We start from the raw sequence: 23458 nt of genomic DNA on the forward strand, positions 1-23458 counted from the left end.
TGCAATCCTGCTGAAGAGGAAGCAGATGACAACATTTGAAATATTGCTCATTTACATCTTTGGAATGACTCTGTTGAAAACCAAGCAAAACAAAATTCTGTACTGCCAGCACCATGTGTGCCACCTGCCATCCTGGCTCCACATGTTTGGTGATAGTTTTCCTTAGAAAAAAAAGCCACAGAAATGCTATCATACTGTGTATTTTGGAAAAAGATCACAAAAATATCACCACACAGAACCATATGAAACATAGGTCGATGAGGCATCAGCACAAACACCAAATCTGTTTCATCTGATTGGAAAATATCATGATATAGAGACATCTAGACTTCCGTCTGCTAAGGGCGACCATAAAATGAGGCTGAAAGCTCTGGAAACAGATGGCAAGTGAATTTTTAAGATTTTTCTGTCATTTCAACGTCATAAAGTTGCCTGCAGTAAAGAAACCCCGCAGTAGAGGAATATGAAATAAAAACCACCAAGCTTAATAATCCAGTAATCATTAATTGATTGTTTAATAAGTTTAATTAAAAAGTATACTCACTATCGAGGCATGACAGACATTCTAGCATACTATAAGAAATATTGCCGACCTTATAGTGATGCCATAGGGCAGAAAAAGTACAATGTTGAACGAGGCAACGTCCGAACTCACACTCCAGTATGTTATAAGAACTTTATGAGAATATTCATCCACCCTGCACTCTTTTTTGGGTCTGTCTTGTTGAGCTTTACTCACGCAAACCTGTCATCCCTCTCTGAACCTGCACTCCCTCCTCTTAAAAGAAGCCGTGTGTGTGTCTTGAGTGTGTTGTGTGTGTTTGGGTAGGGTAAAGGGGGGTACTCGAATCGTCCCACCTCCCTCTCTCCCAGTCAAGACGCTCCAAACTTGCGGAGCGCACCGCGGAAACTCTCCTAAGAGTCTTCAGCTCGGCTCCTGCTTTAAGGACTGTACCGAGTGAAAGGAGACAGGAAAAGTTCCAGATCTGAAACAACAAAACTCAGGAAGCGGAGAGAGTCGGTAATGGCGAAGGGGCGGAATGGTCATCCAGGCGAGCGGCACATGTGAGCCCAGAGGCCACCGGTAACGTTTTTATTTCAAAAGCGACGGGAAGAAAGGGCAGTGAGAAGAGAGCACAGGGGAAGAGGCAGATAAAAGTGTGCTGAGAGCTCAGAAGTGTCCTGTCACCTCGGCACGATGGTCTGTCTACCGGGATTCATCTGGGTCTTCCTGAGCGCTCTCCTGCACCCTGTGGCACCCTGGGGCGCAGACCGACGGGACAGACCGAAGCAGTGCGACGCACCAAAGTCGGTGAGTCGCGCTGGGACACTTTATCCATCCAAGGACACACTCACCTACCACGAATACGGTTTTGATACATAAAATCTGAGCCTATCTGACAATTTTGTTGAGCCAAAAGAACTGAGGGACACTTGTTGTCAAATTTATCTTGTGATAAAAAAAATTTCTGACCAAAAAAAAAAAAAAAAAAACCTCAAATGCTCTCAGTATTTGTTAATTTTGTTGGCAACTCCACAGCAGGGCACAATTACGCCTCATATCTTTCCTTATTAATTTCCACAATAAGGTCAAAGGTTACGACCTTTTACACCTTTGAATACCTTTTATTATTAACTAATAAACGGGTGTGAAATGAGATGGACGGATGATTAAATGAATGAAAAAGGGGAATGCACACGTTATAGTTGCAAGATGAAGGTGGATTTCCAGAGAAAAGCCTAATTGGTGTTTAAAATGTGTAATGATAAGAATATTAGGCTACTAATAAATTTATTTTAAAGCAATATCTCGCATTAATATATGTCTACGTTAAGAAATTAAACATATGTGAAAGTTCAGGCATTTCTGAACCGCCTCAGCAGCGGCTATAATATGATGAGACATATGGGCCTGAGAAATGAAAGCAGAAATTGTTGCCGCTCGCCAACTTTATGGCTGTTTATGTGACAAATGCAAGTGGGGAACACCCACGGGTGACTTGACTTCATTTGGAAAAGTTACACTGACCTTTCAGAAGTGATCCTGTTTCAGCGCAACACAGCCCATTAAAGCACTTATCGGGCGCCTATTGGTAAAATTATGGATGTGGTTTGAACTCATAACGTGAGGAAGTACAGAGTGCCTGTTTGTCCCTCCGTGTGAATATATACTCCACATGACTACGTTTAGCTCCTTGGGGAAAAAAAATCCAAACAAAAGAAAAATATATGACCTCAGCAACAGGCGAATCTTTAAAAATGACACTAATGAGGATCTCATTAGGGAGTGGTTTAGAGATCACAGGCTTTTGTTTCATTTGTGCGTAATGTCCTTTATGCGCATAATGGATATGTTGTCAGACACCACTGAAGGCTTCGTGCTCCTTCGCTTCATGTGATTTGTAATGCGTCAGTACAGTGGTCTCTGTTTTCTGTTAAGAGTAATTACCCCCATAAAAAAGAGCCCTGCGCGTCAAGGCTCTCCAGAAAAGTCCACGCAGCTTTAGCAGAGAGGGGATCTCGCCTCTCCTCAGGCCTTAGACAAGTACGACCGCACTTTCCATGTCTAAAAGTCTTCATTTATGGTCAGACCTAAGCGCACATTAGCTCGTTAACGAATGACAAAATGCTGCACATGCAAAGAAAAAAAAAAAGGTTTCCGTGTCTCCCAAAATATGATGGAAAATGCACTAATGCATCTAATGCCATCCAAACTTTTTCCCGTTAGTCTGCAATGTCTCCAAGGCCAATGTGAAAATTGAGTTAGAGACTTAGATACAAACTCTAAACATTTTTAGTGCAAAAGCAAAACGCTGCTCTAAAATTAAATGAGTACCCTCGATTTATTTTGTCTAGAAGGAGATTGCGCCAGAAATTACTGTATCTTCATTGCAGTTAATTATGATAATAACAGAACATCCCACAAGAAGATTTCACTGGCTCTTGGCAGCCATTTTCAAAGCTCCATATGACAAAGGCAGCATTGGCAGTGTGTAGTATAATTTGAACACAGCTGAAGGAAATCTTGATTAAATTTTAGAAGTAAACATTTTCTAAGAATAACTTTATTTTACAGTAATGGGTTTCATCCCTCAAATGCCTGATTACACTGCATCTCAGAAGCCAGAAGTTTGATATTGTTTATAACAGCTAATTCTTTTTTTTTTCTCATATTTGAATAATGCCAACATAAAAGTCATAGCACGTGTACAGCACATTTGCAGAGCACTTAATAAGAACCATATTTTAAATGCACTATGGCCTTATGCTCATTTCCAATGGCTGTGATTATTTAATTTCCATCGTGACATTGTTTTGTATTAAGATAACCACAATAGACAAACACTTCCTGTAATATAAACCCTAGAACACAAAAACAGTGCTGTTCTTGAGGCTGTCAGCACCAGATTTCCCCACCTGGTGTAAAAAATTTCACAAACAAAAGTATCACAGTGGGGTCAGAACGGAGAGCAGGTTTCTTTCGGCTTTTGGCTTTTATGAGCTCTGGTGCAGTATATTTGCACTGCAGCCTTGAAAATGCTTCCCAGGCCGAAAGAGGCTTTGGCAACCGAGGTATGCACCTCAACAATACACGGGGGTCTGTTTACAGCCCAGAAGGCCCCTCTATAAACTCCCTGGCTGCACCACAGCAGCAAGCCCTCGCAGCACAGCCCCGAGCTGACTAGACTTCATGCTTCCCCTGCCGTCATCTCAAAATGGTATTTCAATCTTTAACTTGTTGACCTGACCATATGAGCCAGTAAACCACAATAGAGGAAAAATGTGTCAGCTTTAGTTTTAAGGCACGTTGAGTTGCTCTAACATGATGGTTCTACCATTTTTGTTTCCTTTTGCTCTCAAAATCTTTACCTTCCTCTCTTATTTTCATTCCTCTCCCCCTTCCTCTGCCTCTTCCACAGCAAAGTGACATGAACTCTTTCTTGTGGACAATAAAGCGTGCCCCTCCTCACCCCCCTTCTTACCTTTTTGGTACCATCCACGTGCCCTACACCCGGGTCTGGGACTTCATCCCCAACAGCTCCAAGCAGGCTTTCCACAAGAGCCACAATGTTTTCTTTGAGTTGGACCTGACCGACCCTCTGACCATCTCAAAGCTGACCAGCTGCCAGCTGCTGCCCCACGGGGAGAACCTGCAGACCCTTCTACCTCGAGACCTCTACCGCCGCCTCAAACGCCACCTGGACTATGTCAAACACATGATGCCTTACTGGATGACAGCTGACCAGCGTGGCCGCGGCCTGTACGCTGACTACCTATTCAACGCCATTGCGGGGAACTGGGAGAGGAAGAGGCCTGTGTGGGTGATGCTGATGGTCAACTCGCTGACGGAGTGGGACGTCCGGTCCAGGGGGACGCCGGTGCTGGACTTGTTTTTGGCTCAAGAGGCTGAGAGGATGAGGAAGACAACAGGGGCAGTGGAGCGGGTGGAGGAGCAGTGTCATCCCCTCAACGGACTCAACTTCTCTCAGGTAAGAGGATGGAATGTTTATTTTCTCCTTTTTACATTTGACTCTCATTGTGTACACAGCTGGAATAGCTGGCAAAAACGCAAGGACAAGCCAGGCCTAGTGCGGGCATGAGTAGATCATAAGATTGTGTATCCTGTTTCCTTCTGCTTGTAGAAAACAAGCAGATTGGGCTCTATAATCCACAGTAAAAGTTGAGAACCCTTCAATGAGTGTGCCTGCACAGGTTCGGGGTGTTGCACCTCCTCTGAATGAAATGTGGGAGAGGACAACACAAGAAGGGAAGAAAAAGTGATTAAAACTTGCCTGCTGGAGACAGCTTTACGGTTATGGATGTCCCTCCACCTCACTAAACAAACAGGCTCAACAGCTGAATCTGCAAAGAGGGTGTCAGGCTGAGCAATGTACATGCAGAACAGATTAGAGAAGGTGAGAAGAGCAGAGAGCTCTCTCTTTCATTAACGCAGACTGGCTGTCTGGCTCTCTGCGGTATTGCAACACTCACACTGTAATGGGAGACTGAAAGATGAGGGAAATAACCTAATTACTCGATGAGGTAAACATGGGGAGTATATCCATCTTTAATTTCATGTGTGATGTTTAAGAAATGACGGGAACATGTGTCTATTTAAAGATTTAGTCAGTTGGAGGTCACCTAAGCTGGTGGTTGGGGACTATTTTTCACATCGTGGGAGGTCCTAGAAAAATCTGTGATGAGCCTTGACACACGAGGAAGATGCATTCTGATTTATTTTCTAATATAACCTTTGATCAACGTTAAGGAGGAAAAAGTGGGCAGAAATATATGTCCCTAGAAACTGAATTTGAATCATTTGTATTTGAATTTGAATTGCTCAACTTGAATAATTGCATTAAATAACTGAATTTGAATGACATAATTTGTATTGTTTAATTTGAATAATTGCATTGAAAAACTGAATCTGAATGGCATCTTTTGAAATTGAATTTATTAGTTTGGAAGTGAATTCCAATAAACTTGTAACTGAATGTAATTAATTAATTATGAAATTGAATTCAGTAGCTCTGAAACTGTATTTGATCCTCAATGAAAATTCAACTCTTTCGCATTCAGTTCTTGCAAATTCAATTTCAGTTCACTGAGACACACATCTGGTTGTTGAAGAAGAGCAATGGAGTGCAGATTCTCATATTCATATACATTATAAGTTTATACAAACCTGTGAATCAAGCTTTTGGTCATGCTTCAACATGCTGAAAACTGATGGTGTTCAGTTCAGAGTATCATGTCCAGAGAACTGAAAGGAATTTTCACACAATTTCAAAAATGAACTTGATCCATTCACAATATGATAGTATTAACAGAAGCCCACTCAGGCCAAAATGTTACCATGGCGACGGCTCAGGTGTAAAACTCAAATAAAGTAATTTTTCTGCGAAACAGCAAGACATAAAACTACAGTTTTTACATAAAATAGAGAAAACACTTTCTAAACATCTAGCCCCCATTGGTCATTGATATTATTGAGAGAAAATAGTTGTTACAGTAGGTGAAAAAGGAGTTCTGTGAATCTGCACTTGTTTGCTCCTCCTCAACGACTGGATGTGTGTCTCAGTAAACTGAAATTGAATTGCAAGAACTGAATTTGAACTGTGAGAACTGAATGTGGAAGTGTATAGAGAGCTGAATTTTCAGTGAGGATCAAATACAGTTGCAGAGCAAATTAATTCAATTTATTACATTACATTCATACTCAAGTTTATTGGAATTCAGTTCCAAACTAATAAATTCAATTTCAAATCATGCTATTCAGATTCAATTTCCAGTGCAATTTTTCAAGTTAAACATACAAATTAAAATTATGTGATTCAAATTTAGTTTTTTAATGCAATTAATTAAGTTGAGCAATTCAAATTCAAATATAAATGATTCAATTTCAGTTTCTAGTGACACATATTTCAGCCCGTAAAAAACATCTCAGTGTGTGTATTCACGTAGTGCTCACAACCAAACACATATGCTTCCCATGCACGGCACGCAACACACAAAGGCACACTGTAAGCAGCACGCAAAGCTCCATACATGCACTCTGGCGATGTGGTGCAATAGAATCTGCGAGGGCGAAAGCCTCCATGTGACAGGTCTAAGGGCTAATTTGAGAGGCAGTGGGCTCCCAGCCTCTCCTCTTTCATCAGCACCTCCTAACTACACTGTCAAAGTCGCATTGCATACCCTGCACATGCCTGAGAGCTTTACTGCCCCTAGAAATAAGCTTGGTAAGGCACACTGTGTAATGAAGAGGACAAGTGCTGATGCCGTTAGGAAGGTGTTGCAATTTGTGTAGTCTGTTATGTCCTGTAGATGTGTGCTCTTCTTATTATTATTATTAAAGGCATTTATGTCCTTTAACTTTAGTGCCGTCTCAGTCTAAATGCTGATCTGTATTTAGTGTGACAGGCACAGCAGTTGTCCCCAAAAACAACACTGTTTTAAATAACACTGTAACAGAGTTGAGTAGCAGCGCAGTTTCCAACTTTAGATAAGTGTTTATGTTTCCCAAGAACTTCCATTCAACTTCAATATGCATCATCTTTTGTTCAGTGAAAAGCAAAAGCAGAATGCACTGGATTTACAAGACACTGTAACATTTTTACAAGACAGGTGTTCAAATTCAGATAAGAGTTTTATTGCCATGGAAATTCAGTCAAAATTGGATCATGGATAACTTCAATTTCACTGCAGCAGAGCGCAAGCACGGCTGGACTTCTGAGCCTCCAACCCCCCTCGTTTTCAGATATGTATGAGAACAATTCAGAGCTGAACTGAAACTGACATGGAAACCATTATTCTCAATTATAATAATTTGTGATTTAATCTGAACACTATGGTTGATTGGATCCCTCTACGCTTGACTGTAACAGCGATGAGGTCAGGAAGGATTGATAGACAAAGAGTCAAAGAGAAAATGTGTGGGTGGCAATCAGAAGAAAGAGAAGTGAGACACCGGGAGTGAAAGACAGAGATAGAGGCTGACTATGAGGAATAGAGAAAGTGTATAGGCAGCCTTGGGGTTGTTGTGCGGACGAAAAGGGAGACCGATGTGCATCCTCTCACTGCTAGCACTAATCTGAAACATGAGCAATGCTTAAAGGGAGATCTGAGTTTGGAAATGTTCCAAGTCCTGCCGGCCCACATATTATTTGTTCCCAATAAAAGTAGCTGCTTACAATATCCTGTAGCTTTGCTGCTGGCTCTTAGAAACATGAGCGCTGGTGATTCATCATCTGTCATACAGTAGGTCTCTCATAGGCACCTGGTCCCGGTGGTGCCAGTTGGGCAGCTCCACAAGTAAGTTGTGGCTTGGGAGACCTGTGACATCAGAGGAGGAAGTTTTGGTACGAAAAGGGGTACAGCAGATAAATCATCCTCTCTGGGATAGAAGGAGGTGGAGCGGGTGTTTTAGCACTGATCACCTGTTTGTAGTGGGGATGTAGGTGGTAGTGAGGGAGGGATGGAGAGATGTCAAGTATGCCAGAGCCGTCTTTAGACCATCATGCTCTATTGAAAGCTCTGTCTGTCTGAGACCTTTCTAGATCACAGAGAGGTGTGGATGTCTCTTTGAGAGGGACTTAAGAGGCTGTGGAAACAAAGGTGGGTTGTGGTGCATGGTTCTTCTCCAGCTCCGTGGAGGCCAATGTAGGTCGACAGCTGGGCGGGCCGGCCAGGACCAAAGTCTTTGCAAATGCTTTGAGCACAGACTGGGAGCAGCTGCAAAAAGCTAAGTTGGCCAGAGGGTGCACGCTCCACAACCACAGCTTTGGAAGTCACCTATATCACCTTATACTTCCTCTTCCTTCAAGGGTGGATCAATAAATTCCCATGATGACTGAGATGAGTATTGTACCTTTTGAATCTACTGAAATTGCAAACAGCAAACTTGAGTAGGCCCCCAGTTTCATCATCACAACGGATACTAGGATAACATGTCTTGATGGTGCACAGTACCTCACCGTACGCTTATTTTCACCTAGATTCTGTATATTATTAGAGTTAAGATGTGGAACAAAAACAGCTCTAGTGCAAAGTTGCTTGTGGGAAATTTGAGGGCGGCTCCAGCCTGTGGGCCTCCTCTCTCACTCCTAGCAAATAAACACCCATATTTATTTTCTCTGGGTCACATTGCAGCCGAGGCCACTAGCCCATGTCGGAGAGAAATTACGTCATATCAGTGGCGCCTGTCTCCTGTGTAGGGGTCAAGGGTGGGAGGTGGTATTGGAGTCGCGGAGCAGCAGAGCGGTAAGGAGACTGTCTGCTGGGGTCAGTCTGGGCAAGCAGTACCCAATCTGACGGAGTACCTGGTCCAACTTCTGAACAGGTTGACTTTCCATCAGCTCACACTATTTGTGAGAGAGATAGTGAAAGAGAGAGAGAGAGAGAGAGAGAGAGAGAAAGAGAGTGAGAGAGAGAGAGAGAGAGAGAGGGCTGACTGTCGGTATACCCCAATATTGTCACGTCGGGCTGGAGAGGGGACTGGGTAAAGGTTTTTAGGCATGGGAGGGTGGAGGTGACAGAATCTGGTTTCCTCTCAGCAGAAGGGCATTGTCTTCATAGTGGGGAGGTGCTCTGTTTACAGCGTTGGTAAAAGTCTGACATGTCTATTTCAATCAGTGCACCTCCTCAGGGTGACGCTTTCTGTTGTGCTGACGCTGCAGCCTCACACATGTTGTGGTCTCAGTGAGGAACTTTTAGGCCTGGAGGTGGGGCTAAAATATCACAACAGTGTGTTTGTTGATGGTGTAATCATATACAATATGATGACATTTAGTTTTTTTCAATATATGTATGAAAACTAGTAATGAAAAGTACATGGTGCTAGGATAGCAACCACTAAGTTTACACACAGTGGTCATAAAGTGAAACTTTTTTTCTATCTGGGCTCGCGCTCTAACTCTGTTTAGTCACACAGTCTGTGTTTCCTGTATGTCAGTATTACTTTATATGATATTAAATTTGATTTCAGATTGGACCTCCTAAGTATACAGCCCTAGGATATAAATCAGTGATTTGAAAATGATTTAAAAACTGTAACATAGTAAAAGTAAAATACAGCTCATATCCAGGAGGAATAACTTTTGCTGTACAGATCCAGAGGTTTCTGGCTGTGTATGGCAGTTATTTGATGAGCATTTATAGTGAGCAGTGAAGACCAGGGTATGAGTGTCTCCAAAATCTGGGCAAGGGTTGCTAAGAGCTGAAATAAAATCAAAATATGATTCTCATGCGTGTATCAAATCATACAGAATACTTTGTGTTGTGTTCCTTGGACCGTGTTCACCTAAACAGGACATCTTTAAAGGGAGGAATTAAGTAACATCCAACCTTACCCATATCCAAATATTTACATTCCGTGACGGGCGTGTAGGTTTTAGTTTGAAGCAATGTGTTGGCCGCTGAGGCTGACTGATGGAAAAAGCGTTCTGTGTCTGCACTCTGCTCTTCTTTCCTCTGACCCCCTCGCTCCTTTTGGATCTCTGTTCTGTCGTTCTTGCTCCGTCTTTCTCTCTGACAAGTCCCGAGGCTCTGGTTGTCCCGTTCCTAACCCATTGCTCATCTGCACGCATACGCATCAACACACACACACAGTGGAAAAAGAGGAGGAGGTGGAGATTACCTTTAAAGTGTGCTGGAGACCTGTATCCCCTCTTTAAGCGTGACATCTGAGGGTGTTTCGCATCTAAGCTATAATTACCTGCGCAAATATGTGGAAAACTGCGAGGCAACACGTATCAGGCTGATCATCTGGTCCTGTCGGCAGGCGGACGGCAGTCCCACTGTTGCACTAATGACTTAATAGGCCCCTTAATGACCAAATAGCCCGCTGCCATCCAGAAGCACTTAGACAATTATGTGCTGGCCAGAACACTGCAGGCTGACTGTTAGACAGAGGGAGGTACAGAGGCTGGATATGGAAAATAACGGCACTGTACACTTGACAACTAGATAAATCACAATGTCTTTTATTTGAATTACATTTTGTAAGAAAAAAACATGAGATAAAAGAAAAAAAATACTGAATTGAAAGTTATAATGGAGTTTGATAGCAGGCAGCAGACAAGAGCTGAGAATCCATGTGGCTACAAGAAACAGTTTAAAGTAAGAGCCACAATTTTAGCATTTTCGTAACTGGAAAAACTACAGTCAACTCCACTCTCTCCACCCACTCACTTATCCAAAGTTGAAAGTGGCAAGCTCACCAAGTAACTTAGAAGAAAATCATGCAGGGAAAGTGGGAACTCTAAAAGAGTATTTGTGTATCCAGGGTTGATCTCTTTTCTTTATTCTGTAGAACTTGCACCTTTGTTAAGAAACTTTATTAATCAACGGTGAACTATTTACTTCACTCAATCCAGGAAACCTTTATAAATCTCTCTGCTCCTCTATAACCTCACTGCTTTCAGTCAGTGCATCCAACAGAGGTCACGTGCCTCCTCGTTCTGAGTACCTGAGAGACCTGAGGTAATGACTCCACCACATTGTCACTGAGCTGAGTGCCGCTGAGGTAGTGAGTTAAGCGTGGCATGTTCGAGTGCTCCTCCATACTTCAGTCCTCAATATGCCAAAACCTTCCCTCCTTCCTTCGCCCACATTCTCCCTCTGGTGGGGAAAATGAGCATTCCTTTCTGCTTAAATTGTGGTGGCCTCACATCACACTATTACTACACTCAGTTACTGTCTCACTATTCTCATTTTGCTGGATTTGAGTGCAGCCTTGGATACAGTTGATCATACAGTTCTACTCAACAAACTCAGAAACCTGGTTGGCCTAGGTGAAACTGCTCTTAACTGGTTTTTATTTTACTTATAAAATATCAAAGTCACTGTTGACGTAGGTAAACGGGTGGGGTCCACGCAGTCTGCCCAGGGGATTCAACTCGGCAGGTTAGGGATGGCTGCTCGGTGTGGGAGGATCCCCTCGTGGGACCTCTCCCCGGCGCTGGCTGGCCCTTGCCCGTTGCATTTCCTCCATGGTGGTGCACCATGACCGGCTCTAAGTTGGCTTGGAAAGGGCTGGGGCGAAGGTGGCTCGCAGCTTCAGCCGTGAACTTTACAGTGCCCCTTGCCCCAGACCTCTCAGGGCCGTGGACAAAGTGCTCACTGTGCCCTCTCTCCCTGTAGGAAGGGACGGGGCCCCCTACTCCCGGCGCAACTGTTAACCGGGGCAGACTGTCCACAGTGCGCCCCACCATGTCACTTCACCAGGGCGGGACCAGCCCATGTCAAAAGCGCCAAAATGTCGGCAACCCACCCGACTCTTGAAACATGGACTAAGGATTTGAATGCACACACAAGTCAGAGGGTGAAGCTAACCCTGTGGTGCAATGAGAGTGAGGGCTGGCATGCGCCAGCTGAGGTGGGATCTTGGCCCCTCGGGGTTGGGCACACCATTGGCCCATCTCGCCCACACTGTGCGGGAGGTGGAGTGTGAGCGCATGCGATAGGACCCAAAAGATGCTGAACTATGCCTGGGCAGGGCAAAGCCAGAGGAAACTCTGGTGGAGGCCCGTAGTGGTCCTGACGTGCAAATTGGTCGTCCGACCTGGGTATAGGGGCGAAAGACTAATTGAACCAGCTGGTTCCCTCTGAAGTTTCCCTCAGGATAGCTGTTGCCCAGAGTTTTGCAGTTTTATCTGGTAAAGTGAATTATTAGAGGTCTTGGGGCTGAAACGATCTCAACCTATTCTCAAACTTTAAATGGGTAGTAAGCCTGGCTCACTGGCTTGGAGCCAGGCGTGGAATGTGAGCCGCCAAGTGGGTCACTTTTGGTAAGCGCAACAACTTAAGGTCTTCAACTACTCTCATGTCATGTGGGGTCCCACAGGGCTAAGTCCTGGGCTCTATTTTGTTCAGTTTGTATCTGTTGCCCCTTGGCCATGTTATTCGCCATTTCATCCCTGCGTCCTCCCATTGTTATGCCGATGATTCACAGTTGTATGTCTCGTTTAGCCCTGAAAATCGTAACAATCTGGATTCTCTGCACTGCTGCCTGGCTGCCATTAAGGACTGGATGACTTCCAACTTCCTGCAACTGAATACAGATAAAACTGAAGTCCTGGTTATTGGTCCTGATCATATTTCTAACAGTGTCAAACCCCCACATTGGACCACTAACAACTAACACGAAACACTCAGTTAGAAACTTGGGAGTTGGATGTGAGTCTTGTTCAATCCTGCCATTTACAATTGGAAATGTTGCCAAAGTCAAACCAATGATCCCCAAAAACATAGTTGAACAAATTATCCACACCCCCATTTCCTCTCACCTAGACTACTACAATTCATTATTTACCTGCTTAAACGATGCAGCACTTGCCCGTTTACAGTTGGTGCAGAATGCAGCAGCAAGACTTCTCACAAACACTCGACTTAGGGAACACATCACTCCAGTTCTGGCTGAATTACACTGGCTCCACATTCATTACAGAATCCAATTAAAGATTCTATTGATTACTTTTAAATCCCTACATGGTCTGGCTCCGCTTTACATTTCAGAACTCTTAAACCCTTATTCTGCACTGAGAAATGTTGTTAAAAGTTCCATGGCCCAGGCTTAAAACAAAGGGGGATCATGCTTTTACTGTTTTAGCTCCAACACTGTGGAACAGTTTAAAAAGCTTTTAAAAACCCACCTGTATGGACTGGAATTTATAGAATATTTTTTGTAATGTCTATTCAAATATTTTAATTCTGTTCTTTTATATTTTATTTTATCTCTATGTTTGATCACTTCTTCAGATGATCATAACTCCCTGTTTTTATTGCATTTTCTGTATATGATGTTCTTTTCATTTTTTTCTTTTTATTTCTCTATGTTCGCTATCTTTGCACCAATATTGTATAGTATTATATTTTGTGAAGCACCTTGTAACTCTGGTTTTGAAAGGTGCTATAGAAATAAAGTTTATTATTATTATTATTATTGTTATTATTATTATTATTATTATTATTATTTACTCTCTAGTCTGTTTATATACGATTATTTTGCCATCTTAACTGTGGAAATTGCAGTAAAGTGAATGGTGGTTCAGTGTGTTTTCCTGCAGACATGGCACATTTTATTTCTATATCACATTTTTGCCCATCACAATGAGGTAAAACTGCTGTAAATTGTTTTCTATGGGAAGGGCAGGTAGTCTCCAGGATGGCTGAGGTTAATCTCAGGTTGTCTGGGCCAGAGGCTGATTGATCACAGACAGGAATGTGACTTCTGATTTCCTCAGAGACCCACTCGGCCCCTCTGGAATGTTGTTGTCTTTTGGGACGTTGTTGTTTTATAATTTTTGTTTAACCAGTTTAGTCACGCTAAAACCAAGGATCACCATATGCACATGTGATGTGATATGTGTGCCATGGAAGTATTTCTGCCTTTTAAGTTTGTCCTTTTCCGTAGATGTCATCACTTACCATTACATTCTTCACAATTATATTTTACAGTTTTGACTTTGAAATAAGGCATAAATGCACCTTTTTATTATATCGGTAGTCATCAGGTATTCAGAAAACATTTTTCTGCAGGCAGGAATGAGGCCTTTAACATTTATCTAATGAAATAACTCCAACAAGTCCACCGAAATAAACAAAAAAGAATGACAGAATGACACATGGAAGTGTTTTCTGATATCCAAAGTCAAGGGTGACTAGACTTACTCTAGAGACTTAAAGACATTTCTTCTCTCATCTAAAAGGCTTCTTCAGTTCCCGTTTTCTGATCTGACAGCCATATCGGCAAAACAACATCATTAGTCATTGTCTTCCAAAACTTCCAAAACAAATCACTGTTGCAAAAATAAAACCCCCTTTGACCGACATGGGTATGGTCAAGGTTTGGTTGGATTTAGGCACAAAAACAACTTGGTTAGGGTTAGGTAATAATCTTTGTCATGCTTAAAAGAAAACAACGCTGACTGTCGTCCAACATTTTATTGACCTATCCAGCTACCCTAACCCCCTCCCTTTCTAGATTTTGTGCCAACATCACACTATTTCGTCCAAGAGGGTTTTCTTGCTTGAATTTAAACACATGTCGCTTTTGGGCATTTTGCTGAGACATCTGCTGCTGTCAGCAGGGAGGACAGTCTGAATAATTCTTAGTCTGCTTCCAAACATGCACTGCTTTGGCAGTTTATGAGTGTGTGATCCTGAGTTGCTCTGCCTCAGCAGTGAAGCAGTGAGAAGTTTGCCCATAAACAGAAACAGATGATTAGGGCTAAATGGGACAAAGTACTCAACTGCATTACGCACTGATTCCTGCCCTCAAAATGCGGCTTTAAAATCACCAGTGAACCAAATCTAAATGCGCAATCGTCATAAATAACACTGTGTATTGGCGCTAACCAGACAATATTGTGTGTCAATATCGCCCAGGGTGTGAGTGAATGTGGAAAGAAGATTGCCAGTACACCATGGCATGCAACTTTCTATGTTGGATGCTTGGTGTTCTGAGATGAACTCAGCGTCCTGGCCTGTGTGTGACATCAGCCACACATACTACCACACCTCATACACACCACTGGCCAACAGTCATAAATAGGTGCCAGTAGAGAACAACTGCATGTATGTGTGTGTGTGTGTGCTGTGTGAGCCGGGCTTGTCGAGGATTAGGGAGCATTAGTGAAGCCCTCTCACTGAACCCAGTTTTAATGTGACCCATGCGTCTTCTCTGCCCCCTCTGCCCTGTCCCCATTATACACAACCCAGTGGAGCACTTCAGCAATGCTCACGCCCTGCCACTGCACCTCTCACCTCTCTATACCCCCTTTCCAAAAAAAACAATTTTCTTACATTATTCTGCAAGCTGTATAATAGTGTGTTTTTTCTTCTTATATTTATCTATCCAGTCAGACTTGTAGGGAATATGTACCTCACTTTTTTTGGCTTTACTATGTGTCACACATTCATGAATACAGTATTCACACTTGGATCTGCCCTGTGTAACAACATTTTGATTCTACTACTGGTTTCATATAAAAGTGATAATTTGGATCAAAGATGACTGAGTACAATTACCTGTGAGAGTGAACTGAGCATTTGTTTAATGGGAGAGCTGAAGAGTTGAACAGCATCATAAAGGCCGCGACCATTGACCTTATCATCCCAAATTCAAATTTCATAAACGTTTCTGACAACGGTTGGCTGCTCAAAAACTGTGTAGTATTTTTTTATATGTCCTCTACTGAATATCATTTTAAACTGGGGCTCAGGTTGAAGTAGGGGAACCATATGTGAGTAACATATACTTTATCTTTTGTGGTTGATATTCCTGCTTTGCCTTGTAAACGCATGATTTCATGCTTGTTCACAAATACAGAAGAACAAAGAAACTTAACTCCAGTAACTGAGTGTGCATGACTCAGTTCCCAACTCCCTGACCGATGTAAAAACTGCCAGTTGGAAACAATGCCCCACTTGTAAACTTTATTAGGGAGCACGTAAATCCTGACATTCATCCTATTCTCCTACCTGCACAATCAGGCACAGAGTAACACCCCCATTACACACCTCTCCATAAAAGAGTACCTATTAGTTGAGGCAGAAAAAGCAGACAGGGGAGGAGGCAGAGAGACAGTGAGGCAAGAAGTGAAGTAGGAAGGCCAAGAGATTATAAAGACTGGGTGGTGAGGTGTAGAGGCAGGGATCGTTGGGAAAATGGACAGGCAGGAGGGGAGGCGGACTATCAGACAGGCAGGCAGCCAGGAAAGCAAGACAAGACAGCGAGCAGAGAGACAGGGAGGCAGGGAAGCAGGAGACAGGCTCCAGTACTATTAACAGGATGCGTTTGTACCAGTACACACAGTTTTGCGCGGATAGATTACTTCAGAGATAAGTGAGAGTACAAACACAGAACTTCACAGGTCAAACAGAGCCGAGTCACCAATTTGAAAAATGTCCAAATCTTCATCCTCCGATTACAGTTATTAGACACGCATGTCTATATTCCAGTCTAGTTCCTCCCCGAAGAATTTTCTTTAAAACAAATTTTAAACACCATTTATGGTCAGTGTGGATTAAAAGTCTTGGGGCCTGCTGTTCAAAAACGGATCCCAAACCATCAGCTGACCACCTAGATGGGCAAAAGTCCTCATGTTAATTCAACCTTAATCAAAATCCTTCAGTCTCTGCTGGTCAATGAATTTGTTTTACCCCGCTGTGCCCTCGATAGCTCAGGGGATTTCAGGCATTTGTGCATTCAGGCCTCTGTTTCACCTCTCAAATTAGAGTTCCCAGAACTTTCTCTGAGCCAGATTGACTGAGGGAGTTGGTTGCCCTCGTCTGTGCCCTCTAAATGACCCCATCCCTTTGGTTAAAGTAGCCCCAACCCCCCCACACTGCTATTGAACATGACTTTTTCAGACCCTTGTAAGGGCACAGGGCTGAGCCAATTAGTCTTTGTAAATTATTTTTAACAGGATAAGCGGATGAATGAATGCATGGATGGATGGAGATTTTCCTTGTTTTATTTTTTGCACTATAAAATGAGTTAACCATAGTTTTAATTAAAGTTGCTGTTAATGTACAAATCATGCGTGCACCCTTTGTGTCGTCCTGTTTGAGAATTCCCATCCATCTGGTATTTAAAGGGGGTAAAAAAAAAAAAAAAGAAAGATAAAATTGGCTGCCCTGCTGTTGACGTGTGACCTGGTCAATCCTTACCACGAGAGAAAGGACCGAGGGGAAAAAAAAAGAAAAGAAAGAAAAAAGGGGATTATGAGAAAGAGAAGTGAAGGAACAGGGACAAGTAGGGAGAAGCAGAATAGCCCCAGTGCCACTAAGGCAAAAAGGGAAAGAGAGGAGAGGAAAAGAAAATTGTTCAATTTGGTGGTACTGGAGAGAGCAAAGACAACAATAACACAGGAAACCTTTCACTTTCTCCACTTGACAGTTTCCTTTGTGCCAAAATAAAAAAGACAACAGTAAAAAAAAAAAAAAGGATGCTGCTGTGAAGTCTGTCTCTCCTCTTCTTCTTGGTTTTGAGGTTCTTTTTCCCTACTGCTCTCTCACATCACGGTCAATTTCACCTGTCATTCACCAGTGCAGTTTTTCCAACACAGTTCTTCTACCTTTCCCAAGGCATATGCTCTCTTGGCGTCCACTGGAACAGTTTAAATATAATATCAAACATATGGCAGAGTTTACGGAACGTAAATGAGATGAGAAATCAAATTTGCCTAGAGAGTCGTAGCGGGACTGTGGTCTCTGAGGGGTGCCGTTGTTTGGGGAGAGTCTAAATGATGGGCAGCCGTAATTACGCCCACGAACTGAGTGGGAGAGCTGCGGATAGAGGGGATGGGATAAGTGAGTGAGCCAGGAGGAGAGGGAGAATTGGGGAGAAGGCCCAGGGGGGAGAAAAAAGGGGTGGATTTGAAAAAGAGGTGCTCTCAGGGGGTGGCTTTTTTCTCTTTTTTTTTTCTTTCTCTCACTCTCTCTTGTGGGTGTGCATCATGTGACGATGTGTAATTGGCCTGTGGTCACACCAGAGTTGTGCAAACAGATTAGCGGGGAAACATGTCAGCCTAAGGGGCTGCGGAGGTGAATGTGTGTGTTGTGTGAATCACAGATGTGGGATTGTGTGGGAAATGGTTTGATGGAGTAAAAGCTATATTAATGGTGAACAGGTGGGGCAGCTGACTTTGTCACAGACAAATTTGTTGTCATGGGCACACAGGGAGCTAATGTCTTTATGCACGGTTACACATGCATATTGAATACAGACACATTCATTTACACACAGACTTTTGATGCTTCATTTGCATTAACTAAATTAAATCATGTTTGCAATCCATATATTCCACAGGTTCAGTGTGGTTTGTAGATACTTGAGGATAAAAATCTTGGTTTCAGCAATGAAGTCTGGCTACACTGCACCACTGCATATACTGTATAGATGTTATGTGTGTGTGATCATCCTGGTATTTCTAAAACATCTAACAGCAAGTTTGTAGATAAAACACTGTTGATATTAAGGTAATAACAGAGTTTTTATAGTTCTAGTAATGCCTATGAGGCAACTTAAACTATATTTTTTTCATGAAAATAGTCAAATTTAATATTGACAACTGGCATAAAAAACAAGAAGTCACAAACTCAATGCAGTAATAACAGTCTTTGAAAACATGCAATAAAACGTCCCATTAAGATAAAGTTCAGGGCTGTTCTCAGCTAAAGTTGGCCCTGGCAACAGACAGATGCTGCGCAAGTGAACATTCCTGGAGCAGATCTGAGGAGACCGAGAATCAGTGTCAGGGAGAATACGAGCAAGAGAGAAATCTCATGAACATACTGTATGAGCCCATTCAGATATATGAGTTTGACTTGGCTGAAGAAAGTTGGTGTTTAAGCAGATGCGGTTATTGGTTTCTGATGCCCCTGTCAACTCTGTGCCAGACCACCTGTCTTTGGGTAGTAATATCATCCCATTATATACCACCCAATGTGGACGGCCACCATATTTTGTCCCGAAACACTCCAACTCCTCTATGTGTATATTCCCAGGCCTGTCTTTGTTTAAAATAAACGTTCGTTTCCAGAGGGTGTCTAGTTTGAGTCCGTGCACATTTGTGTTACATTCTAGCACATGATATGAATATTTAAAATAAATAACCCTTCAAAAGTGTTTTTATAGTTCTGGCAACACTTTTATCAAGACAACCGTTGTGTTTAAAGTTGTAATTAATGGCTTTGAGTCATAAGCCATTAACAAGAACATTTTTTAGGTTGCTAGGTTGCAAAAAATTTTGGCTGGTTTTTTCTTTTTTCTATTTTTACAGAAGCTCTTTAGTTCATCAAAAAGGTTCTTCCAATAGAACTGTTAAAACTGTAGATATACAGCTTATTGATATAATTAGAAAATTATAAATGCATAACCTTTATTAATGACTTATTAACTTATTTGTTATTATTATATTATTCTATTTATTATATTAACTTTTTAATGATTAAAAACTGAAGCTGTAAGTTATAACCATCTTAAGGGATTTTCCACAACCTGGCAACCCAAAAGCTGTTGTTATTAATGACTAATAACTGATCTATAGAACATTTATGGAACATTACTTTTATATATAATATTAAAATTTGAAGTCTTTATTTACAACATACAACTTTTAATAAACATTTTCTGAAATGTAAGGGCCTCTTATTACAATTTTGACTCTTGCATTGCATTGATGCTGTAATTGTAATTTGGGCTCTTAGTATTTGCTTTTGCTGATGCTAAGCATGTTCCATTTTTGTATTTGTATGTTGCTGAATATAATAAATGTTATAATAAATCTGTACAGAATATGTTCCAAAACTCACAAAAAAGGCTGTAAATGATGACTGATGAAGTGGAGAAGACCTATTTTCTGAGGGGTTTCTGAAGGGTGTTCTTTGGTCAGCATTTATAAACTTGAGAGTATGTCTGTTAGAAAGTTGTTTTTTATTCTCATATCAAACATCTTTGGTACCGAATCGAATGGAGACGCAAATACTTTTCTAAGAGGGCTCTTTTCCTCCGTTTTTTTCTGGCTGCATTCTCATAGTTCACAGTGGGATTTGGTTTTGCCATTCCCTGTTGTTCCAAAATTTATTATGATGGTGTGTCGGCCAGTGGTAAAGGGCTCCACAGTGGTGTTTCCTTTAACGTATGTGGCTGTCATTGTCTTATGTCACGCTGCAACTTTACAGACTCTCATAATATGAAAAATATGGAACGGGCGCCGTGTGAGCCAAGCATGTTCTGGATCGGCATGAACAAATCCCATAGTTTTTCATAGATTTTTCAGCTGTTGATTCTCTCAGGTAATAGTGTCAACGCCTCGGGCAGCCCACAGAAGCCTGACAGACAGACGGTGCCAAAAACTAGATGGCAAAAGGTGCCAAAAGCTAAATCTTTGCGAAAAGCTCACAGAGAGCGAGTGAGTATTGGAATGGAAACACAAGTCTATTTTATCAGCTGCAAAGGGGAGAGTGCATGAGAGACGAAGAGAAAGAGAGACAGGGAGAGACAGAGAGTGAGGCCAGGCCCCCTCAAAGCCTCTGTAGTCAGCTCTGGTGACGGCCAACCCAAGCACTTGAGAGCAGTGTGAATGGCTTTTTAATGCCTGCTAACAGCCGGGGTATTTAGTGGGATGGGGGGATGGATGAAGGGATACGGTGAGGGATGGGAGGGATGGAGAAAAGATGAGAGTGATGACATGTTTGGACACGAGGTCCCAGCTGACCACTACTGCAACGCTGCTGCCCTCGCTACAGGACTCAAGCACAGTCTGGGTTTCATGCTACAGTGATCACATTTTTAAAGTTGTGGTCTTTTCTCTGACTCCAACCCCATTTGTCTTGGTCATATCTCAGTATTTTTCTTGAGGTCTTGTTATTTTGCCTGACACAAATGACATCTCAATTATGTGGAAATCACAGGGGTAATTGCTCTACTATCTATAGATGAATGTCCAGCTGGCTACTGATTATACACTCACTCAAGCTGGATTTATGTGCTGTTGAGAAATGCAGTCCAACACAAGTATAAGTCCAATATACTATCAATATAAAACTCTTGACAAATTTGCACCCTATTGTGGTGATGGCCAGAAGGAAGGCATTGGCGTGCTTTTGGCTTGACTCTTGTACTCGGTGCTTGTTTGGTCTTGGCCTTAAACAAAGTTGATCGTGACTGTAACGCTGATTTACATTTTCCTACAGCTGCCTCAAGACAAAAGCCGTGCAGCGCAATTACATTGTCTGAAACCTCATAAGGCTGTTAATGTGTCTGCAGGTTAAAGAAGGGCGTAGGAGTGAATTACTTCCACTTGGGTCTTCACTTGTTGACCCATTTCTGGAGAATTTAGAACAAGACAGGAAACAGTGTATTGTGAACATTGATGATATTAAAGACTGGTGGCAAAAGCTTTACTTGTGTGTGTGTGTGTGTGCGCATGTGCATTACACTATTTGTGCTTCTGAGTATATGAGGTTTGTGTCTCTCCGAAAAAAAAACATGCATTTATAAAAAGATACGACCTTTGACCTTGACTTACACTGTAGATTTCAAAAATAAAAATGGCGTGCTAGCTCTACAAATAGTGTAGTATGTAATTTGTGTGTTCTGTCACCAACCGCATTTAATGGATTAGTTTTGTGCTGTGTTGCCAAGGAAACAACTTATGCCAAAAAAAGAGGTCTATTGCTGCTGCTGAAGAAAGCAAACTTGCGTGTCCAAATGATTTCAATAAATGAATACTTTCTCTCTGACTGAACAACAAAGGATTTTGTAAATCATTTCATAGGCCTCAGTGTCATAAAACTCAGCGTAATGTAATAAATAGCTATGTACTGTATCAGCACAAATTTAAAAAACTACATATGAAAAACCACAGAGAGCCAGATTCCATTTTCATTGTGTTTATCAGAGGAGGACTACTAATGTAAGAAACTGGTCAGGTCATATAAACCACACAAACTTCACTATCTTACCTCAACCCGGCTGCTGTTTACACAAAACGGCCCCCGACTCAAACAAAGCTGGAAGGCTCCCTGGAAACCATGGGAAGAGAAGACGAGAACGATGAGGAGGGGAAAGAAAGAAGGGAAGAGACAGAAAAAAAACATAACAGGGGGTGGTGAAAGAGTAGAAAGAAAACAAACAGAGAAATTAAAAAGTGCTCTTTCATTTTGATTTCTTTTTTTTTTGCTGGGAGAGTAAAACAAAGACTCACGCAGCTTCTCTCAACTGCCAACTGACATCGTCTCATCTGTAGCATTAGAAAGTACATGTCTAGCAGTTAGAAACTGCTGAAGTCTGTTTATGTGTAAAGTTACTTGTATGTGTATTTTTCAAAGTATTTTTTCCTACACTGGTGTTTAGTAGAGCAAGCATTCTGGGGGCTGATACCGACTTCATTGGAACCAGCTCCAAAGCTTGGCAAGATAATGATAATCCATCATGAAATGTTTGCTAGCACAACACCAAAACAGGTAATTCATTACTTTGTGGGATTTTGCATGGGCAGGCACTCTAAAAATTCAACAGAGCTAGCAACTCATATTCGAATAAAACATTTCAGTGCTCATTCCTTTCCTTCAAACTTCGAAGTGGTCCGCTGCCAGAACGGGGAGACCAAACCCTGAATCGCAAAACCCTCTAAGGCCCCCTGAACCGTTGAACCCTGTGGCACCGAATGTGCCGTTTAAGCTGCTCCTCCTCACACCTCACCTACACCCACAACCCAACCACACTCCCCTGGGACTGAGGGATTATTTGTCAAAACCATCAGCAGGTTCTATGAAGGAAAAAAAATAATTCAGAAAGTGTGAAGTCTGGTTTAAGTCTACAAGATGTTCCAGGAATTCCATCCATCTTCACTTGAGCTAACCTGGGATGGAGCGGACTGCGGAGATGGGAGTTTTTAGGTTGGGAGGGCGCCAAGTTTCGGAGAAATTTTCAGGGCATGTCTGTTGAAAAGGTGGACGTTCCCCTCCACTGAAGCAGTTTTCTTGCTTTTCTTTTTTTTGGCAATGCTTGTCTTGGATCGGTTGCTGTCGTCAGTGCACCATGATTGTGGTTGAAATCATTTTGAAGGATGTCTGGTATAGGCTCAGCTTTTCTGGGGCAGCACTGCCCACCCAGGAGGACCTGCTGATCTGGCTCTTGTAAAAAGCAACTCTATTCCATTTTCTCTCCCAGAGAAACACAAATAAATTCCTTTTAATCAGCCGTGGGTTCTTTGGGGGCTCATTTGGAAGGAATGTAATTGAAACTTAAGGTAACATTATTCATAAGGTAAATTTGCTTTGGTAAGCTTGATTTCTGTCTCCCACAGCTGGCCTTTGATATACCCGAGGGTGATCTCGGAGGGGTTTTTGATGAAGACACAATTATTCCAGGCGGCATGGAGGCTGGCTTTGAAACTGTTTAGGAATACCCTCTGCAAATTGTAAAAGTCATGAAGCATGGGAG

At 42.2% G+C, this 23458-nt stretch overlaps 1 protein-coding gene across 1 annotated transcript in view; it reads left to right on the plus strand.

Annotated features, from left to right (window-relative positions):
• The first annotated feature begins 755 nt into the window (after positions 1-755).
• Positions 756-23458, plus strand: part of trabd2b (TraB domain containing 2B) — a 70950-nt gene continuing 48247 nt past the window's right edge. Inside the window, exons 1-2 of the mRNA XM_042417523.1 lie at positions 756-1312; positions 3921-4490. Coding sequence (XP_042273457.1) covers positions 1199-1312; positions 3921-4490 — 684 coding nt within the window. The 5' untranslated portion in view covers positions 756-1198. The remainder of the gene's footprint in view (positions 1313-3920; positions 4491-23458) is intronic.

Source organism: Thunnus maccoyii, chromosome 7 (genome assembly GCF_910596095.1).
Source record: "Thunnus maccoyii chromosome 7, fThuMac1.1, whole genome shotgun sequence".
In the NCBI taxonomy this organism is placed as follows: Eukaryota; Metazoa; Chordata; class Actinopteri; order Scombriformes; family Scombridae; genus Thunnus; species Thunnus maccoyii.